This window comes from Pseudorasbora parva, chromosome 7 (assembly GCF_024679245.1).
Source record: "Pseudorasbora parva isolate DD20220531a chromosome 7, ASM2467924v1, whole genome shotgun sequence".
Lineage (NCBI taxonomy): Eukaryota > Metazoa > Chordata > Actinopteri > Cypriniformes > Gobionidae > Pseudorasbora > Pseudorasbora parva.
This window is the reverse complement of record NC_090178.1, coordinates 18,389,720-18,410,439: the sequence shown is the minus strand read 5'-3', so window position 1 is coordinate 18,410,439 and position 20,720 is coordinate 18,389,720. Positions and strand designations below refer to the sequence as shown.

The 20,720-nt window shown below is 37.8% G+C and overlaps 1 protein-coding gene across 1 annotated transcript in view; it reads right to left on the bottom strand.

Annotated features, from left to right (window-relative positions):
• Positions 1-6,641: 6,641 nt before the first annotated feature.
• usp45 (ubiquitin specific peptidase 45) overlaps positions 6,642-20,720 on the bottom strand; it is a 47,519-nt gene continuing 33,440 nt past the window's right edge. Inside the window, exons 9-18 of the mRNA XM_067448385.1 lie at positions 17,311-17,398; positions 13,870-13,951; positions 13,569-13,660; positions 13,405-13,461; positions 13,162-13,290; positions 12,058-12,718; positions 9,504-9,601; positions 9,133-9,219; positions 8,888-9,029; positions 6,642-7,329 (exon numbers count right to left, since the gene is read on the bottom strand). Of these exons, the coding sequence (XP_067304486.1) occupies positions 7,199-7,329; positions 8,888-9,029; positions 9,133-9,219; positions 9,504-9,601; positions 12,058-12,718; positions 13,162-13,290; positions 13,405-13,461; positions 13,569-13,660; positions 13,870-13,951; positions 17,311-17,398 (1,567 nt within the window). The 3' untranslated portion in view covers positions 6,642-7,198. The remainder of the gene's footprint in view (positions 7,330-8,887; positions 9,030-9,132; positions 9,220-9,503; positions 9,602-12,057; positions 12,719-13,161; positions 13,291-13,404; positions 13,462-13,568; positions 13,661-13,869; positions 13,952-17,310; positions 17,399-20,720) is intronic.

The following is a 20,720-nucleotide window of genomic DNA, read 5'->3' as shown; positions in this document are numbered from 1 at the left end:
AATGCAGGTTAGCGTGGCTTTCGGATTATGACAAGTGTCGCTCTGTCTGACACACTCTCTCTCACTCTCGATCTAACGTTACAGTGAGCTTCAATTAACAATATTGGAACAAACATGTATGTTGCTAAGAGTGGTTGGTAAGTTGTGTAGTGATAATTCACCGAACCAGCGCAGTGGTCATGTGAGTTTTATCCATAGATATACATCTAGGTTTTATCTATTTTCTTTTTTCCTTCTTCTTTTTATTGGTTTTATCTTAAATGAATAAACACAGTTATTGACCAATCAGAATCAAGAACTAACCGACCGTTTTAAAAATATATGTTGGTAATAACCTATGGTAATAAGTTTATTTTCAAACTTTTGTATTTACAGAAGCCAGTAGTTACAATATATTAAAATAATTAAATTCTTATTATTTTCACTCCCAAGTAGCAATTCATACCCTATAAAATATTTTACAGCATAACAGAAAAAAAAAATCAGGCCTATGTTTACATTTATTATGAAACTTTCTGTTAAAATTCCCTCATGTAGGTTTTCCATGACCATGGGGTTATTGATAAGCTTAGGCCTACATCTGGATTTTTTAAAACTTATTTTAAAGCTTTGTTTTGTCTCAGTTTTATTAATTTCTCATGGGTGGGTCCTCTGGATGACAACCACTGTTCTAAAGTGTAACGTTAGTCTATTAATGGGGTGGTTGATTATGATTTCACTTTTTCAACTTTAGTTAGTGTAATGTAGTGCTGCAACGACGCGTCGACGTCATCGATGACGTCGACTACGGAAATACGTCGACGTTCGTGAAATGCGTCGACGCGTCGTGTCAGAAGTTCATCTCGCGTAATGTTGGCTTCTGCTCCTGGTTCTATCACAAAAACCTAGACCGTGAATATTGAAAGTATGGGAATACTTTAAGCAGAGGCCAAACAGTGTTTCCCACACATAGACTAATTTGTGGCGGACTGCCACATAATCAATAACGGCCGCCACATTCGTCATTCATTCATTTTTACGCTATTTAAAAGACGCACGCATATTCGTTTAGCTGCATTTCCTTAAGTTCTCTCTCCGCCCTTTTGCGCGTCTCTTACTCACTCACACACACACACACACGCGTTGCATTCGACCGTAAAACAAGTTTTATTGCATTTTGGCGCATTTAGTATGACATAGCTTTTAAAACCAGAGCAGTTGAATAGTTGCGACACGCCTTCATCACGCGGCAGCGCGCGGTCACGGCGCTCATATAATTCTATACAAACCAGCGCGGTGTCAATCAATACAGACCAGTGTTTCCCAACCGGGATCCCGAGCAAAAGATGCGGGGACGCACTTACACTTCGGTTCATCTCGCATCTGATGACGCATCTTTAATATGGGTTGTAACTTGAAAATAATGCTGTATGTATGTTTCTGTCGATGGATACACGTGCTGATTCCTCAGGTATGCACTACAACAACAGCGATAATAAAAGAAAAACGTGGGCAAAACGGTCTCTCTTTGTAAACTTTATAAAACGCATGCGAGTGCTGCTGTACGTCCGAATATGAGCAGTCATTTTCACCGTCATCACTCCCGTGTAGCCAGGAGACTCGAATGAGAAGATCTGTCTCAGCACTCGTCCCAAAGCGCGCAAATATTGAGTTATCTTTCAAATCCTGTGCTTAAACGGACAAACTCACAAAAAGTATGTCAAAATGTCATAGCCTACTCTATGCCTTAAGTGAACTTTATACAGAAAATACGACGACTATCCGTGGTTCTTAAAGGGGCAGTAGCATTCACTGCTGTCTAATGTCAAACAAAAGATAAAGACATCACTCACTGCTCCTGACTGAATAGCTTTTGTAAGTTTAATAAGGATTATTATTATTTTTAATTTTAAACAGTTAAATGTGTGGTTATTTTACTTTTGATTACTTCATTCCATTTCTCTACCTAAAAACTAATGTTGGACCTACCTGAAAAGCATTGTTTATTTTATTCTCATCTTTGCTCAATAGTATTTATTTGTGCTGCTGCTTCTATTTAAGTTATCTGTTCTTATTTTCTTTATTTTCATTTGACAGTAGTCCTTTTTCCCCTGAACATAGCAAATACCGAACTGTACTGAAACGTGAACCTAAAACCGCGATACAAAGCGAACCGTGAGCAGTCTGTACTGTTACACCTCTAGCGTAACTTATGTGAGGGGGTGCCACAGAATTTTGAAAAATTTCAAAGGGTAAAAAAATAAATCGTTAGATTAGTCGACTAATCGAAAAAATAATCGTTAGATTAGTCGACAGAAAAAATAATCGTTAGTTGCAGCTCTAGTGTAATGTTGCTGTTTAAACATAAACAACATTTGCAAAGTTATGACGCTCAAAGTTAAATTTCAAAGGAAGATATTTTTTAAAGAAATTGCTTTTGATGACGACTGCAACAAATGGCTTGTACTAATCCTGCCTGCATTCACATGCTCTCGGAATTATCGTAAATATGTGTTTCATAAGTAAAAATTGCACATGAACACCCTCCCATTTCACAATTTGAATGGGATGAGCTCGTAATCACGACTTCTGAAGTGGGGGTTATCAATTTTCCGGTAGCACGTGAAGGTGGCATAAGTTACACAAGCTTTCTCCCCAGGTTAGTGACATCAATAAACCTTACATTTTAAATAAACCCGCCTCAAAAACCACACACAACAAAGGCCATGCTGAGATTTTATAGATTATAATTCATGACAGAATATATTTGAAGATAATTAACTCCACACCAGCTACATAAATTAATTAACTAACCATTCAGAAACATCTTTCTACACGTTGTCACTTCTTCTTGAGTCTCTCCATCATTGTCCGAACATAAAAGGTTGAACAGTTTCATTGCCTGTCTGCAAGTATACATATTAGAGCTGCTAAAACTGGAGTTCTTCAAGCTCCGCCCCATGATCAGTAGCTCATTTGCATTTAAAGGGGCACACAAAAACGTCAGGTTTTTGCTCTCTCAAAAAGTTACAATTTAACAGGCTATATAAAAAAGGATCTGTGGGGTAGTTTTTGCAAAAGCTCAGGGGACATCAGAGACTTATTTTGCATCTTGTAAATAGGGGCAATCAACCATCCTTTTAAAGAACAAAAACAACAAAACTGATAGTAAATCTATTTTTTTTTAAAAAGTAGGAGCAGGGTTCCATTCTTCATACCTCACTTAATACATCTGAGATGATTTGACAGATCATAGATCTTCTAATCGTGATATCTGATCTCTGGCTAATTTGGTTCTTTAAATGAATTTAAGGACTGGATTAAAACATCTGGATTGAGTTAAGAACTGCATGTTCTTGTGTTCTCTGAAGAGGGCAGATACCGTATATACATACTCGAAAACACAAATAGCAATGCAGCGATTGACTTGCGCAAAACAGCAACATAATGACATCATATAATTTAAAAAGTCACCTGACGAAAAACTTGACTAATTAAAGAAAAAAAAAAAAAACTAGAAAATTCTGGACCTTTATAAGGAAACAGCCAAGCGACCAAAACAAAATCCTATTTTAAACCCAATTATTTATATTCATGATTTTACAGTATTTGTACACCCTTTACATTTTTATTTCAATGTTCTAATCAGCAATGAATTTAATTTGTTATGTGAAAGTATTAAAGTTTCTGCAACAAGCCACTCCCATAATTATATACATCATCACTCAAATGAATGCATGGCTCAGATTAACTGTACAGCATGTGTATAAGACTCCAATAAAATTATAAAGTAAATATTATATTAAAAATAAATCTGAATAGTATTATACACAACATTATAATATTTTAAAATAAATCTTTATATTATTCTTATGTTATTATTTAAAATTATTATTGCCTGCCTGGTTCAGTAAGGAACTCTTCTAATAAAGTACTAATGCCTGGAAAACATTTTAAGTATCAACGCTCCTTAAAAAATTGCAATCTAATCCTGTTTACATGAAATAAGCCTCCTCCAGAGCAGGTTTAAAGGGATAGTTCACCTAAAAAAATACAATTTTGACCCAGGGCATCCAAGATATAGGTGGGTTTGTTTCTTCAGTAGAACACAAACTAAGATTTTTAACTCCAACCATTGCAGTCCGTCAGTTGTATAATGCATGTGAATGGTAGCAAAATCTATCAGAAAAAAACATGCACAGACAAATCCATATTAAACCCTGTGGCCTGTGACGACACATTGATGTTTTAAGACGAAAAATAATCAGTTTTTGCGAGAAACCAAACAGTATATAATACACCACTATGTCCAACAGCCTTCATCATGTGATTACTTCCAGAGTAAGTGAGGTAAGTACACGATCTGGTATAGTTTACGCAAGCGGCGGAAGTGATCTCTCGCACGTATCTCAATGCCAGATCGTGTGCCTTGACCTCACTTACTGGAAGTGATTGCGTGCTGAAGGCTGTTGGACATAGTGGTGTATAAGAGGTTTAAAAAAATAAATAATGAAGAATGGACCCCAGCAGAATGGACACCTCTGCATATTGGAAATATACATCTGCAATTAGTATATAATATTGGTACATAAAGGTTTTGATTATTATTCTGGAAGTTGTTTTTAGGGCCTCAAAACCATTTAGAGACTATGGAATGTGTCTTACTACCATTTAAATGTATTAAATAGTAATGGGAAAATGTGATTAAAATGTCAGAATAGTGATCAGTTATATATCATCTCAAAATAACCAGTTCTAATATATTGATAATAAACTTACTAGACATATATTGTTATAATAATGTAATGAAAAGTCTTTTCTTTTAGGTTCTCTGGTTGCATTTGTAAATTCTGAATAAAGTCTCAAAGACAAGAGTGCAGTATTGATCGAAACCACACTGAGTCGATGTTTCAGTGAGCAATTCAATACCACATTGCTACTGAAGCTTGCAATGAAGGAATTTTAAGGACAAACCTTCAACACACTAAGAATAATGTACAGCACCCAAGAGTTGAATACACCCGACATTCCAGATAACCTCTCTGGCATCTTCAATGCATAATAGCAGATAAATGCTTACACTAGGACTGGTTCAATAGGGCTTTGATATCCTATCCATCATATTGATTCATGTCATACACTTCTAGTTTCTAGTGTCTAGTGACAGGGAATATTATTCACCTAGCCTCAGACAAATGTAACACTGTGCTGACACCCCAAACGGACAGAGTTGCATTTGCAAGAATGACAGAAGAGGTTACATGTTGTTGAGTAAACCAGAAACACAGCTGGGTCAAAAAAGATAACAAGCATCATCTCTAACCACTTGTTATGTCTGCCCTGAAGGTATAAAGAAAAGCAAAAACCCTTTTCCACCCTGACATGTCTTCACATTCAGCGGGTTCTTTTGAAAGCAAAATAATCTCCACCCGTCTACCAGATCAGGTTTCTCTGTCAGTTCAGACTGAGGGAACACATCCTATCATTAACTCACATTAAATCACTCACAACAACATCCCAAAACCAGAGCCCTGCTTTAAAAATAGACACGCGCTTCGCAAAGATAGCGCACTCTTGTTGGTGTCTTTACACTCAGTTGTAACTGATCACTGTCTAACATCTTGATTTGAATGTCATAGAATAAGGAGAGGAGAGGAGGAAGGCTGGACGACAGGATTGTTTCGGACGTTGCCCTTTTCTGGATTCCACACCCACCTCCTCTTCACCAGTCAGTGACATGGTCTAAAACAGCACGCCTTTTCACCCGTCATGCCGAATCGCAGCCGTGGACAGAGTGAAAATGGCATCCTAGGATTTGTGGCGACAGTGGAGACTAATGGTCGACGAGAGAGAGAGAGAGAGAGAGAGAGAGAGAGAGAGAGAGAGAGAGAGAGAGAGAGAGAGAGAGAGAGAGAGAGAGAGAGAGAGAGAGAGAGAGAGAGAGAGAGAGAGAGAGAGAGAGAGAGAGAGAGAGAGAGAGAGAGAGAGAGAGAGAGAGAGGGGAGAGAGAGAGAGAGAGAGAGAGGGGGGAGAGAGAGAGAGAGAGAGAGAGAGAGAGAGAGAGAGAGAGAGAGAGAGAGACCCGTAAATAACCTGACACCCCACTCAAAGGTTTGTCAACTAAATGTATTTAAATTATTTTTAAATGATTTATACTAGATTATATTCACAAAATTCAAGCAAAAGAACAGCTTGAGGAACCCTGAAGCCTTTTACACACCACACAAATCTATGGTGTTACAATATCTGCCCATTAAACAGAATAAATAGTATTGAACATGATACATTTTTTACATACAATTATGAATATTTCTAATCAGTATATATACAAATCGTTCTCTTTATACTGTTTAATTTAATACTTTGCTAAAGGCATGCACAAACAATCTCACCCTCCATAAACTGTAGGCACTGATCTGATGTAGTCATGTGTGAGAAATAATAATATAAAAAAAATGTTTTCTATTCATATTTAATTAGGCATGAGGCAAAGTCCAGGAATACTGCTCCTTAACCAATATATATTGAGAAATGTGAGATATCTCAGTTGTAAAATTCATAAAACGTTATAAGAGGGCCCTTTGAATCAAAATATGGATACATTAAAAAAATGTCTTGATCTAGCAAATCAAAGTTAAATGCGTTAACAAAAATTAATGAAAGAAAATCAACAAATTACAATTTATTATATTGTCAGTCAGCCTTGTGAATGTAACATTTCCTGCTAACAAATCATGACACGTTGTTTGTGCAGTGACTAGCTTGTGTGATCCAGTCCAGAATATGACAGGTTTAAGCAACTATAAAAGCAACAGCTGCATACTGTGCAGAGTTTCCCTTTCACAACAAAGGTTATAGACTCTTTTGGCACAATCCCCCCTCTCATATTATATATTCTATACATATTACCCTAAACTACTCTTTGGCAATTTCTCCTGCAAAATGAACACAAAAAAATGTTAAGCTCAAATATTAGCTGTAAAATATAAATAACTTAAATTTCAGAACAATATTTTACATCAATAGTAATGGCTCCCAATTTTAATTTAGATCACCTTGAGTAACGGATAAGTCAAAAGCCCAAGCTTTTAGTAAATGGAATACTTCCTACATTAAAACACAGGGATATAGGCATGCAAGTGCTCGCGGTTGTCTGAGCTGACTGATATTGCCTGTTGCATTCATCTGGATCGTGGTGCATTCACGCGGCCACACGGCTCTATAGCAGTTCTTCGTAGAAAAGTAAATAAGCTTGAGAGTTCAGCACTCTGGACTCCGGTACAGTCTGTACGTTGGTGTCGCTAACATATACCCACTGGCCTTGTGGGGCTGAACTGGCCTCTCTGGAACCTAAAAAACATACAGAGATGCTGGTATTCTGAGAAACACAAAGTGGTAGAAATGAGGTTTAAAAAAAGACACAAAAAACAAAACATTCAGATTGTACTTCTAAGGATCAGTGTTAGCATTAAACATGAAAACACAACCAAATAAAGATAAGAAAAAAATAGGGCTGTGAATTAAATAAAAATGTATTAATTGCAAATGCTTTAAAACTTGTAATCATAAATATTTGTACACATTGAAATTAAAATGTTTATCAATCAACTTAATGTGGAATCAATGTCTATTTAAAATAATTAAAACATTTTATTCAAAGTAATTTTTTCCTTTGATTTATAGCCATTTAACACTATTTTAAAGCAATCATTTAGTCTTTAAAGGGATAGTACACAAAAAAAAAAAAAAAAAAATTATATATATATATATATATATATATATATATATATAATTAATTACTCACCCTCATGTCGTTCCAAACCTGTCGGACCTTCTGTCAATAACGAAACACAAATGAAGATATTTTTGATGAAATCCGAGAGCTCTTTGACCCCCTCCATAGACAGCTATTTAATGAACACTTTCAATGTCCAGAAAGGTCGGAAAGACATCGTTAAAATAATCCATGTGACTCCAGTGGTTCAATCTTAATTTTTTGAAGCGAAAAGAATACTTTTGTGTGCAACAGACGAAAAAAATGGCTTTATACAAAAAATGTTTTCCTATCCTGTTTATCAAAAATTATTCTTGTCGCTTCAAAAAATTAAGATTGAACCACTGTCGTCACATGAAGGTTTTAACGATGTCTTTACTATTAAATAGCTGTCTATGGAGAGCTCTCTGGTTTCATCAAAAATATCTTCATTTGTGTTCCGAAAATGAACGAAGGTCTTGCGGGTTTGGAACGACACAAGGGTGAGTAATGAATGACAGAATTTTTCAATAGATCTATACAATCATCACCTAAAGCCATTCTAATAAAATGTCACATTTGGCTTTGCTTTTATTTAGGATGAAATAACTGAGGTCCTCTTGATACTTCAGGAATTATTTACACATCCCTACCGATTTAACACTCTTTTTTCGCTTTTGTCTTTTCTGGTCCTTTAAATGCAAACACAAGAAAGACGACTGAAAAAAAGCATGAAGACACAAGGGCAAAATGTATTTGCAGTCCCTGCTGCCATTCGAAGAGTCTTGCACTTTCACCTCTCACAACAATTCAGCTTGAATTTGTGCACTACAATAGTTAGTTGTGTGCGCACAATCTTTTCTCACAGCTCTCCATGGGCTTTTCACTCTGTTCCAAATGTTGCTGAAAGGCAGGCTCTTTCCTTGAGTAGAGAGCGGATAAGAACGCGTCTATATATCATCAACAACAAACAAATCGCGCTTGGCCTTTACTGAACGAGCTGCATCTTCAAGGTTGCGGTGAATGGGGGGCCAATGCCGGGATGCAACCACCCATTTGTTTATCCACTGGTTATTCAGGCCTTTCAGAAACAACTGCGAAGGAAACATATTGACGCACACATGAAAACTATATACTGCCTGGGCGGCATTGTACCTGACTGGTTCCGGCGCTGCTCAGGTTTACGCTGAGGTGTGCGGACCTTCACATAGGCTGCATAATGCCCCCCTCGCATTGATCCACTGTGTTCCACAATGCCATACAAGCTGTAAAGGACACGCTCTCCTGATCCGAGGTTCTGCCACACGCAAAAATACTTAATTAATACTGCACACTTACACATAGAAGAATGGATTCATAAATCACTAATCTTGACGGACATGTATAACTTCAATCAGTACCTTACAAGTGGCAGAGCAGAAAGGAGCCAGGTCCAGCATAAGAGGAAAGTCCACATGTCTATTAACTTTCCTCAGATTCATCCCGGCCTGCAAAAGTGAAGACAGTTCAATCAGTACATCGCCACACAATGAAGCATACAACATGACCTTGCTCGGAAAAACATGATTATAGATTTTCTTTCTTTTCTTTTGAAAGTATGCTCTGCTAATAGTCTCTGAAGAAGACAATGAGCATTTCATCAATTCAAATTTACATTCTTTGTCTAACAGTGATTATATTGTAACAACCTGGCTGAAATGACACAAAAAGTACTTATGCAACACAAATGACAAGTGCAACTTCGATGAGTGCGTATACTGAGGATTCTGACCTGATGAAAGCGCTTAAGATGAAGAGTGACCACCGGAGGAAGTGCGGAGATGAGCATCTGTTTACGGGCACTGGTGTACACTTTCTCAGCCTTCTTATCTGAAACATACATAAAACAAGTGAAATGTAACAAATGGTGTAAGGAGAACTACACGGTCAGGCTATTGATATCTTACCACCCAAGTGTTACTTGTGAGTGTAAGTTCTGAATCTTCTTGACTACACCACAGAGAGTATAAAGAGGGGGAAAGGCATTTTTATGAATCCATAGGATAATGTTTACAGCAGAAATTGTAGTGCTTATCAAAATGGCAAAAAGTTCTTGGGCAAAAAATATTTTAGAGTGTTTTATAATGAACAAAATTAAAATGTATCATTGTTAACATGATTTCTGTTAAAACAGCTACATTTTAGATTGTGTGCCTTCATAAATCACAAACAATCATTTGTCTATAAATTGCTAGATTTAAACAGCTTTTAAGAACAACTTCCACAGAATTGATTTGGCCCATGTTTTATGAATATGGCCAAATGTTTGTTTGATTTTACTGGTGGATTTCATTACACCAAGCATCATTGTTACACTAAAACGTCATGGTTTGAAATCGTGCATGGCACGGAGGGTTCCCCTGCTTAAACCAGCACATGTCCAGGCCCGTCTTAAGTTTGCCAATGACCCTTTGGATGATCCAGAGGAGTCATGGGTGAAAGTCATGTGGTCAGATGAGACCAAAATAGAACCTTTTGGTCATAATTACACTAAACTTGTTTGGAGGAAGAAGAATGATGAGTACCATCCCAAGAACACCACCCCTACTGTGAAGCATGGGGGTGGTAGCAACATGCTTTGGGGGTGTTTTCTGCACATTAATTTCATTTATTTACAACACATGGGACAGGGACGGCTGCAATGTATTATGGAGAGGATGACCGGGGCCATGTATTGCGAGTTTTTGGGGAACAGACTCCTTCCGTCAGTTAGAGCATTGAAGATGGGTCGAGGCTTTCAACACAACAATGACCCGAAGCAGGATAACCAAGGAGTGGCTCTGTAAGAAGCATATCAAGGTTCTGGCATGGCTTAGCCAGTCTCCAGACCAAAACCCAATTGAGAATCTTTGGAGGGAGCTCAAACTCCATGTTTCTCAGTGACATGCTAGAAACCTGACTGATCTAGAGAAGATCTGTGTGGAGGAGTGGGCCAAAATCACTCCTGCAGTGTGTGTAAACCTGGTAAAAAAACTACAGGAAACGTTAGACCTCTGTAATTGCAAACAAAGCCTACTGTACCAAATATTAACATTGATTTTCTCAGGTGTTCAAATACTTATTTGCAGCTTTATCATCCAAATAAATAGTTTAAAAATCATACATTGTGATTTCTGGATTGTTTTAATAGATTATGTCTCTTACAGTGGACATGCACCTACGATGACAATTTCAGACCCCTCCATGATTTCTAAGTGGGAGAACTTGCAAAATAGCAGGGGGTTCAAATACTTATTTTCCTCACTGTAAATACACACACATAAACACTATCATGCTAAAGGTTTTAGGAAGTCTGCCTTTCCATGGACATGAACTTTAATCACATCCCATTCTTAATCCCTAGGGTTTAATATGGAGGTGGCCCACCCTTTGCAGCTATAACAGCTTTTAACTGTTCTGGGAAGGCTTTCCACATGGTTTAGGAGTGTGTTTATGGGAAGTTTTGACCATTCTTCTAGAAACGCATTTGTGAGGTCAGGCACTGATGTTGGACGAGGAGGCCTAGCTTGCACACTTTGCATTGCATTAGGTGATGTAAGGCTTAGATGCAGCTGCTTGGCCATGAAAACCCATTCCATGAAGCTCTCTACACACTGTTCTTGAGCTAATCTGAAGGCCACACAAAGTTTGGAGGTCTGTTGATATGGACTCTGTAGAAAGTTGCCGACTTCTGCACACTGTGCACCTTAGCATGCGCTGACCCCACTCTTTGATTTTACGTGGCCTACTATTTCATGGCTGAGTTGCTTTTGTTCCCAATTGCTTCCACTTTGTTATAATACCGCTAACAATTGACTGTGGAATATTTACCAGTGAGAAAATTTCAAAAAATTGACTTATTGCACAGGTGACAACCTATCATGGTACCACACTTAAATTCGCTGAGCTCCTGAAAGCGACTCATTGTTTCACAAATGTTAGTAGAAGCGTCTGCATGCCTAGGTGCTTGATTTTATATACCTGTTCCCATGGAAGTGATTTGGAGGGGTGTCATAATTTTTGGGGGCAATATAGTATATATATGTCATAAACTATATTTCAAAAGTTAAGGATTTGAAAGATTTTTTGTAAAAAAAAAAAAAAAAAAAAAAAATCTTATGCCCAGCAAGGCTGCAATTATTTGATAAAAAAGTAAAAACAGAAATATTGTGAAATATTATAATCATTTAAAATAACTTTTTTTATTTCAATATATTTTTTGAATGATTTGGTCCTCAAGAAACATTTTATAATTATTATCAAAGTTGAAAACAGAGAATAGCGGTATGTGGTGTGAGAAAACATACCACTCCTCTTCATCTGTCTCTGCCTTCTCTCAGTGCAGTTCTCACAAAGCAATTTGTTGTTGCCCATGAGCAGCTCAACAGAGGTGAACTGATGAAGACAAGACTGTACCGAGCACTCTTTAGAGCTGGGGGTGTAGCTGTGACAGAGTGCTTGGAAGGCCCCTTGGTGATGCTGACGTTCTCTTTCCCGGATTTCGGTTGGTTCCTCTGGGCTGTGGCTGACTGGTAGCGTGTCGGTGGAAGTGTGCACAAGTCCCAGCTTGGACACAGCGCTGACAAGCTGCTCTACAGCGCCGCCCTGCTGAGGTCTAATGGAGGCTAAGGATGTGGGACTGGGGCTTAGGTTAGGTTTTAAACTTGGATTGTGTGCTGTTGTGGTTGCAGTCGTGGTGGTTAGGACTCTATCTGATGTGATGCTATGACTGGACACAGATGGGATTCGAGGAGACCATTCACTCTCAGAGGCCTCGCTGTCTGCATCATTACTGCTGTCCTGGAGGTTGGAGTCTTTCTCACTGCAGTCTGATTGGCTGCCCATTGTATCGGCCCGGTAACTGGCCAGGCCACGACCAGCCACGCAGAGCTCCTCCTCTTGTCGGCTAGAAACCGAGTCTGCACCTCTCTCATCATGTGAAGTGGATGAATGGCGACCTTGTAGCTTCTGATCACATCGACATACACATAAAGTAATATTAAAAACAAGGAAGCTAGGAAGCATTAAACTTCCTTTAAAAATGAATAAATAAATTGAACAAGGATGCATTAAACTGATCAAAAGTGACAGTGAAGATTTCTATTTTAAATAAATGTTGTTCTTTTTTAACTTTCTATTCATCAAATAACCGTGACTGTATCTCAGTCTTCACAATAAATAAATAAATAAATAAATAAAAACATACATTTAAAAATACATGCAAGAGAAAAACTGTTATTTTAAATTGCAATAATATTTTACAATATTTCTGTTTTTACTGTATTTATGATCAAATAAATATAGCCTGGGTGAAAAGACAATTCCTAACAAATAAAAATCTTACACAATACAAACGTTTAAATGGTGTTGTAGAAGAATAATGTTTCTCTTATAATAATGTCTCCACCTACCTGTCCACTCAACCTCCTGCTGTTTCGATTGGCTTGTGAGTGGGCAGCTGAGGAGTCATCATGAGAGACCAGACCGTCTTGCTCCCGCCCACTTTTCACCAGTCTACTAGGGTTTGTGGGCTTAGAGATCTGGGAAAGAAAATAGACAAACCTTCAAAAGAAAGCTCAGTACATTCAATGCGGGAAAAGATTAATAAATGGATTTTTTAAAACTGTGGAATGATAAATAAAGGCTGCTCTCACCCTTTCCTCTATAATGGGAAGGGAAATGTCAATGAAGGCTTCCTTTACAGTGGAAATCTAGAAGTGAAGCATGTAAACATGTTACATTGTGGTTTTAAGAGAGACTATCGTATTCCATGACTGAAAATCTTTGTGTTCTGACATAGTTCATTAGAAATGCTCACATGTTCACACTCTTCACACATTATGGTGCTGGTTAGCTCTCCGACAAAAATACGATCTACAAAATTCATTTTTACTCCTTCCTTTCCATAAGCTGTAGAGCATAAAACAAAAAATAATTATTTACACATGCACACACACACATCAAAATATGTAAGCAGAACACAAATAAAAGATCCTTTTTAAAATGATAATATAAATAGTGCCATTATTTCTAGAAGCGTGTGAATGCAAGCTGTCACTAGATGGCAATATTGTTCTGAGCGATGTGAAATGCAGGTGATGGAAGCAGAGGTGGCGCACCCTTCACTTGTCGTTTTGTCTCCTCATCAGCTGTCTTCTCCGTGGGGTTGTTAAAGGCTTTGAGGATGCCTGCTTTAATGCGCTGTCAATGTAAACACAATGTGATGCCACTTTGTTAGATAATGAAGCTCAAACAGTCACAAAAAGCTCCTTTTATCATGTTCAAAATAATAGAGGCGCAGTAAAGAAGTTTGCATCTTTTAATAATGAAAAGTTGACATTTTAATTAAATAAAAAAGACAAACAAAAATGTCAACATTTTAGTTACGTGTTAAAAATGTTCTTGTATCTATAAACAATAAAAAAAGACACGGCCGTTTCAGACTTTACACTGTTCACCCTTGGACTTGTTCTTTTTCTTCTTAGGCTTTTGCTTTGGTAAAATTAACTATAGCAAACGCAAGGCCATGAGCAGAGCATATTGTGAAAAGTAAATGTGTGTTTCACATATTTCACACAGTACACGCATTGTATATCCCATGTATGTGTGGGCATAAAGACTGAAGGCGAGTGTCCCTGTGCTTTTAATGAGAGGTGACATGGTCAGTGACTGTGTTGGCGAGAGAGCTGTTAGAAGACACAGTCACAGTAAAGCAGCAATCAATAGATAATTGGCCGTGGTGGCGATGTCTGTTGGGCTCGACCAGTCTCCCCCATTGTCCCGTCCCCACGCTCAGGATGGCCTATTTAGGTCAAAAGCCTGGTTAATCCCTCTCCTTCAGCCAGTCAACCCCCAACCCCCCCATCTGTGTCGGACCCCACCACAACACACACTAATTAATCACACAAACACACATATCCTAAGATAACTAGGCCACCACACTCTCTTGAGAAGTTGAGCTCACTTAAGCGGCCCCTTTCTCAGCATTTTTATTCAACAGCTAATTGACGATAATTCACTGATGTTAATTAGCATATTGTGAACAGTGATCCTATTGGCTAATCAGCATAAATATTGTGGTGTTCATGTTTAGTGACTGGCTTAAGGGGTCTCAGCTCTGTTACACCATAGCTAAGAGACGAATTGACGCATTTTCAAGCATGCTTCTATAAAACAATCAAAATCCCAATAATCTTGATCGTAACCCCAACTATTTTCGAAGTTAACATTCTTTTTTTTTTTGTGCGTGCAAAAACTTCTGTATCTGTAAATCAGTACATAACTACTCTGTGTATGTATATATGTATGTATATATACATACATATACAAACTTTTTGTTATTGAAAGAAGTCTCGTATAAACTCACCAGATTACCAGATTATCAAAAATATAGTAAAACATTTATATTATGAAATACTATTAATATTTAACTTTTTTCTATTTAAATATATTTAAATATTTGCCTCAGTGGAAAAGCTGAATTTTCAGCAGTCATTACTCCAGTCTTCAGTGTCACTTCAGAAATCATACTAATATGATTGCTAATATGTTTGCTGCTCAAGTAACATTTCTTACTATTGTATTAACAATGAAAAAAACAAATAAAACAGCTGTGCCGCTTGATATTTTGTGGAAACTGAGACATATTTTTCAGGATTCTATAAAGAAAAAAAAAGAAAAAGGAAATAAAATGAATAAATAACAGCATTTATATGAAAATGTCATAACATAATACAATTCTTTACTGTAACATTTTATCAACTTACTTTATTCAGCAAGGACAAATTTTTAATTTCTTTCTTTAAAATTAAATCTTCCTGAACCTTAACTTATGAACAGTAGCCTATAAATATTTTTTTTTGTCTTAAAAGCTATGCACATACATCAAAATACATGCTGTTTGTAGTACAAATGTACAAAAAACAAAAACAAAAAAAATCATATCCCTGTACTTGAATATCTGTTTTTCAACTTTTTGGAGAATAATTTTTAATTTATTTTACAACCTGCCAAATGTCCTATAAACAATGTTAATATTTAAAATAAATATAATGAATGTAAACATGCAGGCTATGCTATATAATGTGTGCAAAAAAAGTTAAAATAACATTACATTCTAACCGAAATAAAACTAAATAAAGCAGTAAAATTCACAACATTAAACATTTTAAATCTAAATTTTCAAAATTAAAAACAAAAGCATAGACTAAATGTTAATTGGTAGGAGAAAAACACATTCACTCATCTGAGCTTAACTATATTAGCCTACATTTGATTACCACTCGCTTACATAAGGCTAATTCCACATTGGAAGTATTTGCATGACCTTAAAAATGTACAGATGGAGAATATAATTGTGAAATGTAAGACATGTACGAGGGAAACACCACATCTCAAATGCATTAAACAGCAAAAGTATCTGTCAGAGCATCTGACGGGACAAGCTGTGTTAAACTATAAGCATTAACTTTATTTTGAAGCCATAAATATAAAGCATGCTCTGGATTATGCTTACTGCACAGCAGCTCACTGCGTGTCCAGATGTGCTCGTAATATAAAGCTACTTTACATTGATATAAACAGTATAGCCATATCCTATATAATTTATATATCAAAATATTACACAAACTTGGTATACTGCCATCCCTAGTGTGGAATTTTTAAACCAGACTGTTTCCTGCATTCTCCCCCTCTGCAGCCCCAAAGTGTGGAGGGAGGGAGGGAGGGAGGGAGGGAGGGACCTCCATCACAAAGCCTCAACAAGCAGCTGACTGTTTCCCAGGATGCACAATGAGGCCAGTCGCGCCACTTGCAAGGTTCCTAAGTGGCACAACTGTCCACATTCACAAGTCTGAAAGGGCCTGGCTGGCCCTGGGGCTCATCGCCCAATGCTGCAACCCGCTTTCTTAGGGCAGTTAGGGCCACTGGTGGGGTTGTGTGGGTCTTGGCCCCTGGCACGTCCGCATTAAGAGACCCACAAGCTGTATCATTCTACAAGAAGCACCCTAGCAAACCACTGTGCATCTGCTTGTGAGAGGTCAATGTCAGTATGCAAAAGTAGCCCTTTGCAGTGACTGGTCTAGTTTATGCACTGAGGAGGACTGAGGGCATAACGCTGAGGACATGACCCCCTATAGGCCTGGTATTAACATCCGTTTAAGCACTCCAATTGAAACAGATAAACTGGATCTAGAACTTGACCACAATGCACTTGTAGTATAAGCGTTCAAACTTTAATCAAAATCTATGGACCGCCTACTCACTTGTTTTTTCATTTAGATCAGCCAAATACCAACTTAAAAAAACAAACAAAATTGAGCATGATTTTTTTTTAAAAATATAAATATTTAATATATAATATTTCAATATATTTTATTTTGAACAAATTAATATGGATATGCAGCAAGGAAAGGTTTTTTAACCTTCCTATCAAAATTAAATCAAGAGATGCACATTTCCTCCAGATCTAAATATTGTGACTTGTTTGACTATTTGTGATCGGATCTCATTAGACTTATCTTCATACCATGACTAAGAAAAACAAAATCACACACACTCACCTTTGTCTCCTCCACTCTCATAGAGTCCAGGAGGTAATGCAGCAATTCCTGACTGTCCTGTTGCTGGTAACCCTTAAAGCGAGGGGCCCTGTACACACACACACACACACACACACACACGCACACACACACACACACGCACACACAAAAAGAGAGAGAGGCACAGAATGAGAATTCTTGTCAAAGAAACACATTCGCACAAGTGTAAATACATCCAAAGGGACAAAAGGAGCCAAAGCCATGCAAACACCAATTAGCCACACACAAAAAGCAATCAGCAGCATATAGATGAGTAAAGACAAGAGAAGAATGGACATAATCTTCTCTCAAGGCCTTTTCTCCGATGCTGCATGAGGTTTCTCGCTGTCTCTCGACAGGTTTTAGGATTTTAGGGGCAGCTGTTATTTTTCCCTGACAACTTTCATTCACTTTTCATTTCATCATTCGACCAGCTGAGGTTGGTCTCACACACACATGGAGCCATACATTCACTTTCATACACAACACAGATATATAAAAGTATTCAGACCTTTAACCAGTTCTCTGATTCTACTGAATTCCAACCCCAAGATTGGAATGTATTTCTCAGATATTTTCTTTTAAAGAAAAAATGAAGTCTAAGTATTCAATTCCAATATTTTAATATGGGAAAAACCACCTTATACAGAAAAGTCATATTTAGGGGATATTTTCTGACTGTTGTTGATGTGTAATATTGTTTCTTTATTCTAAGCTGGTGTGTTTATGTTGCTTAGTTCTACTTTAGTAATTGATATTTAATGCAGCACTGGGTAACTTTTGCTCTCAGGGTCCCCCTACAGTTGGGAAAAAATAGTGTCCTCAACTACTGTCGTAAGCTCTGTCATCCTACAACAGGGGACGCCATCGCGCGTGCATTTGTTGACATGACAACCCATGATGCGCGGGTCGTCTCATAACCCGCGGACCCCGTATGTCTATTTAATGATCGTGGGGCAGGTTGTAAAAATATATACAGTGGTGCGGGGCGGGCCAAATAATTTCATAAAAGCGGCCCCGCGGGTTGGTGCAGCACTAACAGTTCCCCTGAACACTGCAGGAGGAGTTCACATGCAGGTGTTCTTCTGGCGTCATGTGTGAAATGTCTTCATCCCAGGTACAGTCAGTGGCATATGTTTCAGCATGTCATATGAATATAATTTCACAGGTTTTATTTTTTTCAAACGGCAAATAATCGCGATGCTCACGTTTACAAGCCAGCGTCATTATAGTAGTCTATTGGTTACCGTTTTACAGAATCTACAGTCTTGTTCAAAATAATAGCAGTACAATGTGACTAACCAGAATAATCAAGGTTTTTAGTATATTTTTTATTGCTACGTGGCAAACAAGTTACCAGTAGGTTTAGTAGATTCTCAGAAAACAAATGAGACCCAGCATTCATGATATGCACGCTCTTAAGGCTGTGCAATTGGGCAATTAGTTGAAAGGGGTGTGTTCAAAAAAATAGCAGTGTCTACCTTTGACTGTACAAACTCAAAACTATTTTGTACAAACATTTTTTTTTCTGGGATTTAGCAATCCTGTGAATCACTAAACTAATATTTAGTTGTATGACCACAGTTTTTTAAAACTGCTTGACATCTGTGTGGCATGGAGTCAACCAAATTGTGGCACCTCTCAGCTGTTATTCCACTCCATGATTCTTTAACAACATTCCACAATTCATTCACATTTCTTGGTTTTGCTTCAGAAACAGCATTTTTGATATCACCCCACAAGTTCTCAATTGGATTAAGGTCTGGAGATTGGGCTGGCCACTCCATAACATTCATTTTGTTGGTTTGGAACCAAGACTTTGCCTGTTTACTAGTGTGTTTTGGGTCATTGTCTTGTTGAAACAACCGTTTCAAGGGCATGTCCTCTTCAGCATAGGGCAACATGACTTCTTCAAGTATTTTAACATATGCAAACTGATCCATGATCCCTGGTATGCGATAAATAGGCCCAACACCATAGTAGGAGAAACATGCCCATATCATGATGCTTGCACCTCCATGCTTCACTGTCTTCACTGTGTACTGTGGCTTGAATTCAGAGTTTGGGGGTCGTCTCACAAACTGCCTGTGGCCCTTGGACCCAAAAAGAACAATTTTACTCTCATCAGTCCACAAAATGTTCCTCCATTTCTCTTTAGGCCAGTTGATGTGTTTTTTTGCAAATTGTAACCTCTTCTGCACATGCCTTTTTTTTAACAGAGGGACTTTGCGGGGGATTCTTGAAAATAGATTAGCTTCACACAGACGTCTTCTAACTGTCACAGTACTTACAGGTAACTCCAGACTGTCTTTGATCATCCTGGAGGTGATCATTGGCTGAGCCTTTGCCATTCTGGTTATTCTTCTATCCATTTTGATGGTTGTCTTCCGTTTTCTTCCACGTCTCTCTGGTTTTGCTCTCCATTTTAAGGCATTGGAGATCATTTTAGCTGAACAGCCTATCATTTTTTGCACCTCTTTATAGGTTTTCCCCTCTCTAATCAACGTTTTAATCAAAGTACGCTGTTCTTCTGAACAATGTCTTGAACGACCCATTTTCCTCAGCTTTCAAATGCATGTTCAACAAGTGTTGGCTTCATCCTTAAATAGGGGCCACCTGATTCACACCTGTTTCTTCACAAAATTGATGACCTCAGTGATTGAATGCCACACTGCTATTTTTTTTAACACACCCCTTTCAACTAATTCAACTAATTGCCCAATTGCACAGCCTTAAGAGCGTGCATATCATGAATGCTGGGTCTCATTTGTTTTCTGAGAATCTACTGAACCTACTGGTAACTTGTTTGCCACGTTGCATAATTTTTTTTACGAAAAACCTTGATTATTCTGGTTAGTCACATTGTACTGCTATTATTTTGAACAAGACTGTATATGATACTGTTTGAGTGTTAGGTAATCAGCACGCCTCCTTCAGCTCACGCCAACGAGCAAACGCTGGTCCAATGTTGATCCTCGTCCTGCCTTTAATCCGATCACTTTTTCATTTCCTCTTATTGCTTTCCTCCAACAAAACCTTTTATTTCTTATTTGTCTGTGCTGCTTCGGACATGACTATATTATCCGACAAACAAAGTTGGGCTCGCACGTCCGAATTTAAGGAAGTGTGGGTGTTGGTGGAAGTGATGTATATGCCGTAAAGCAGTCGAATTTTGTAGTTCTTTTTGTTCTCGGGTTACTAACCGAAACCCAAAGTTTAAAAGTACGATTAAAAACAATAGAGACCCCGTCAAGCTACGGCAGACGTGTCATTCAACCTATTGTAAGTAGATGTATCATCACAAGAGTTTTGAAAATATATTAGGAAGGTTGAAAAGTTACCTAGTGCTGCTTTAAAATGGCCAAAAAATGTTCTCAATATAAAATTGAACC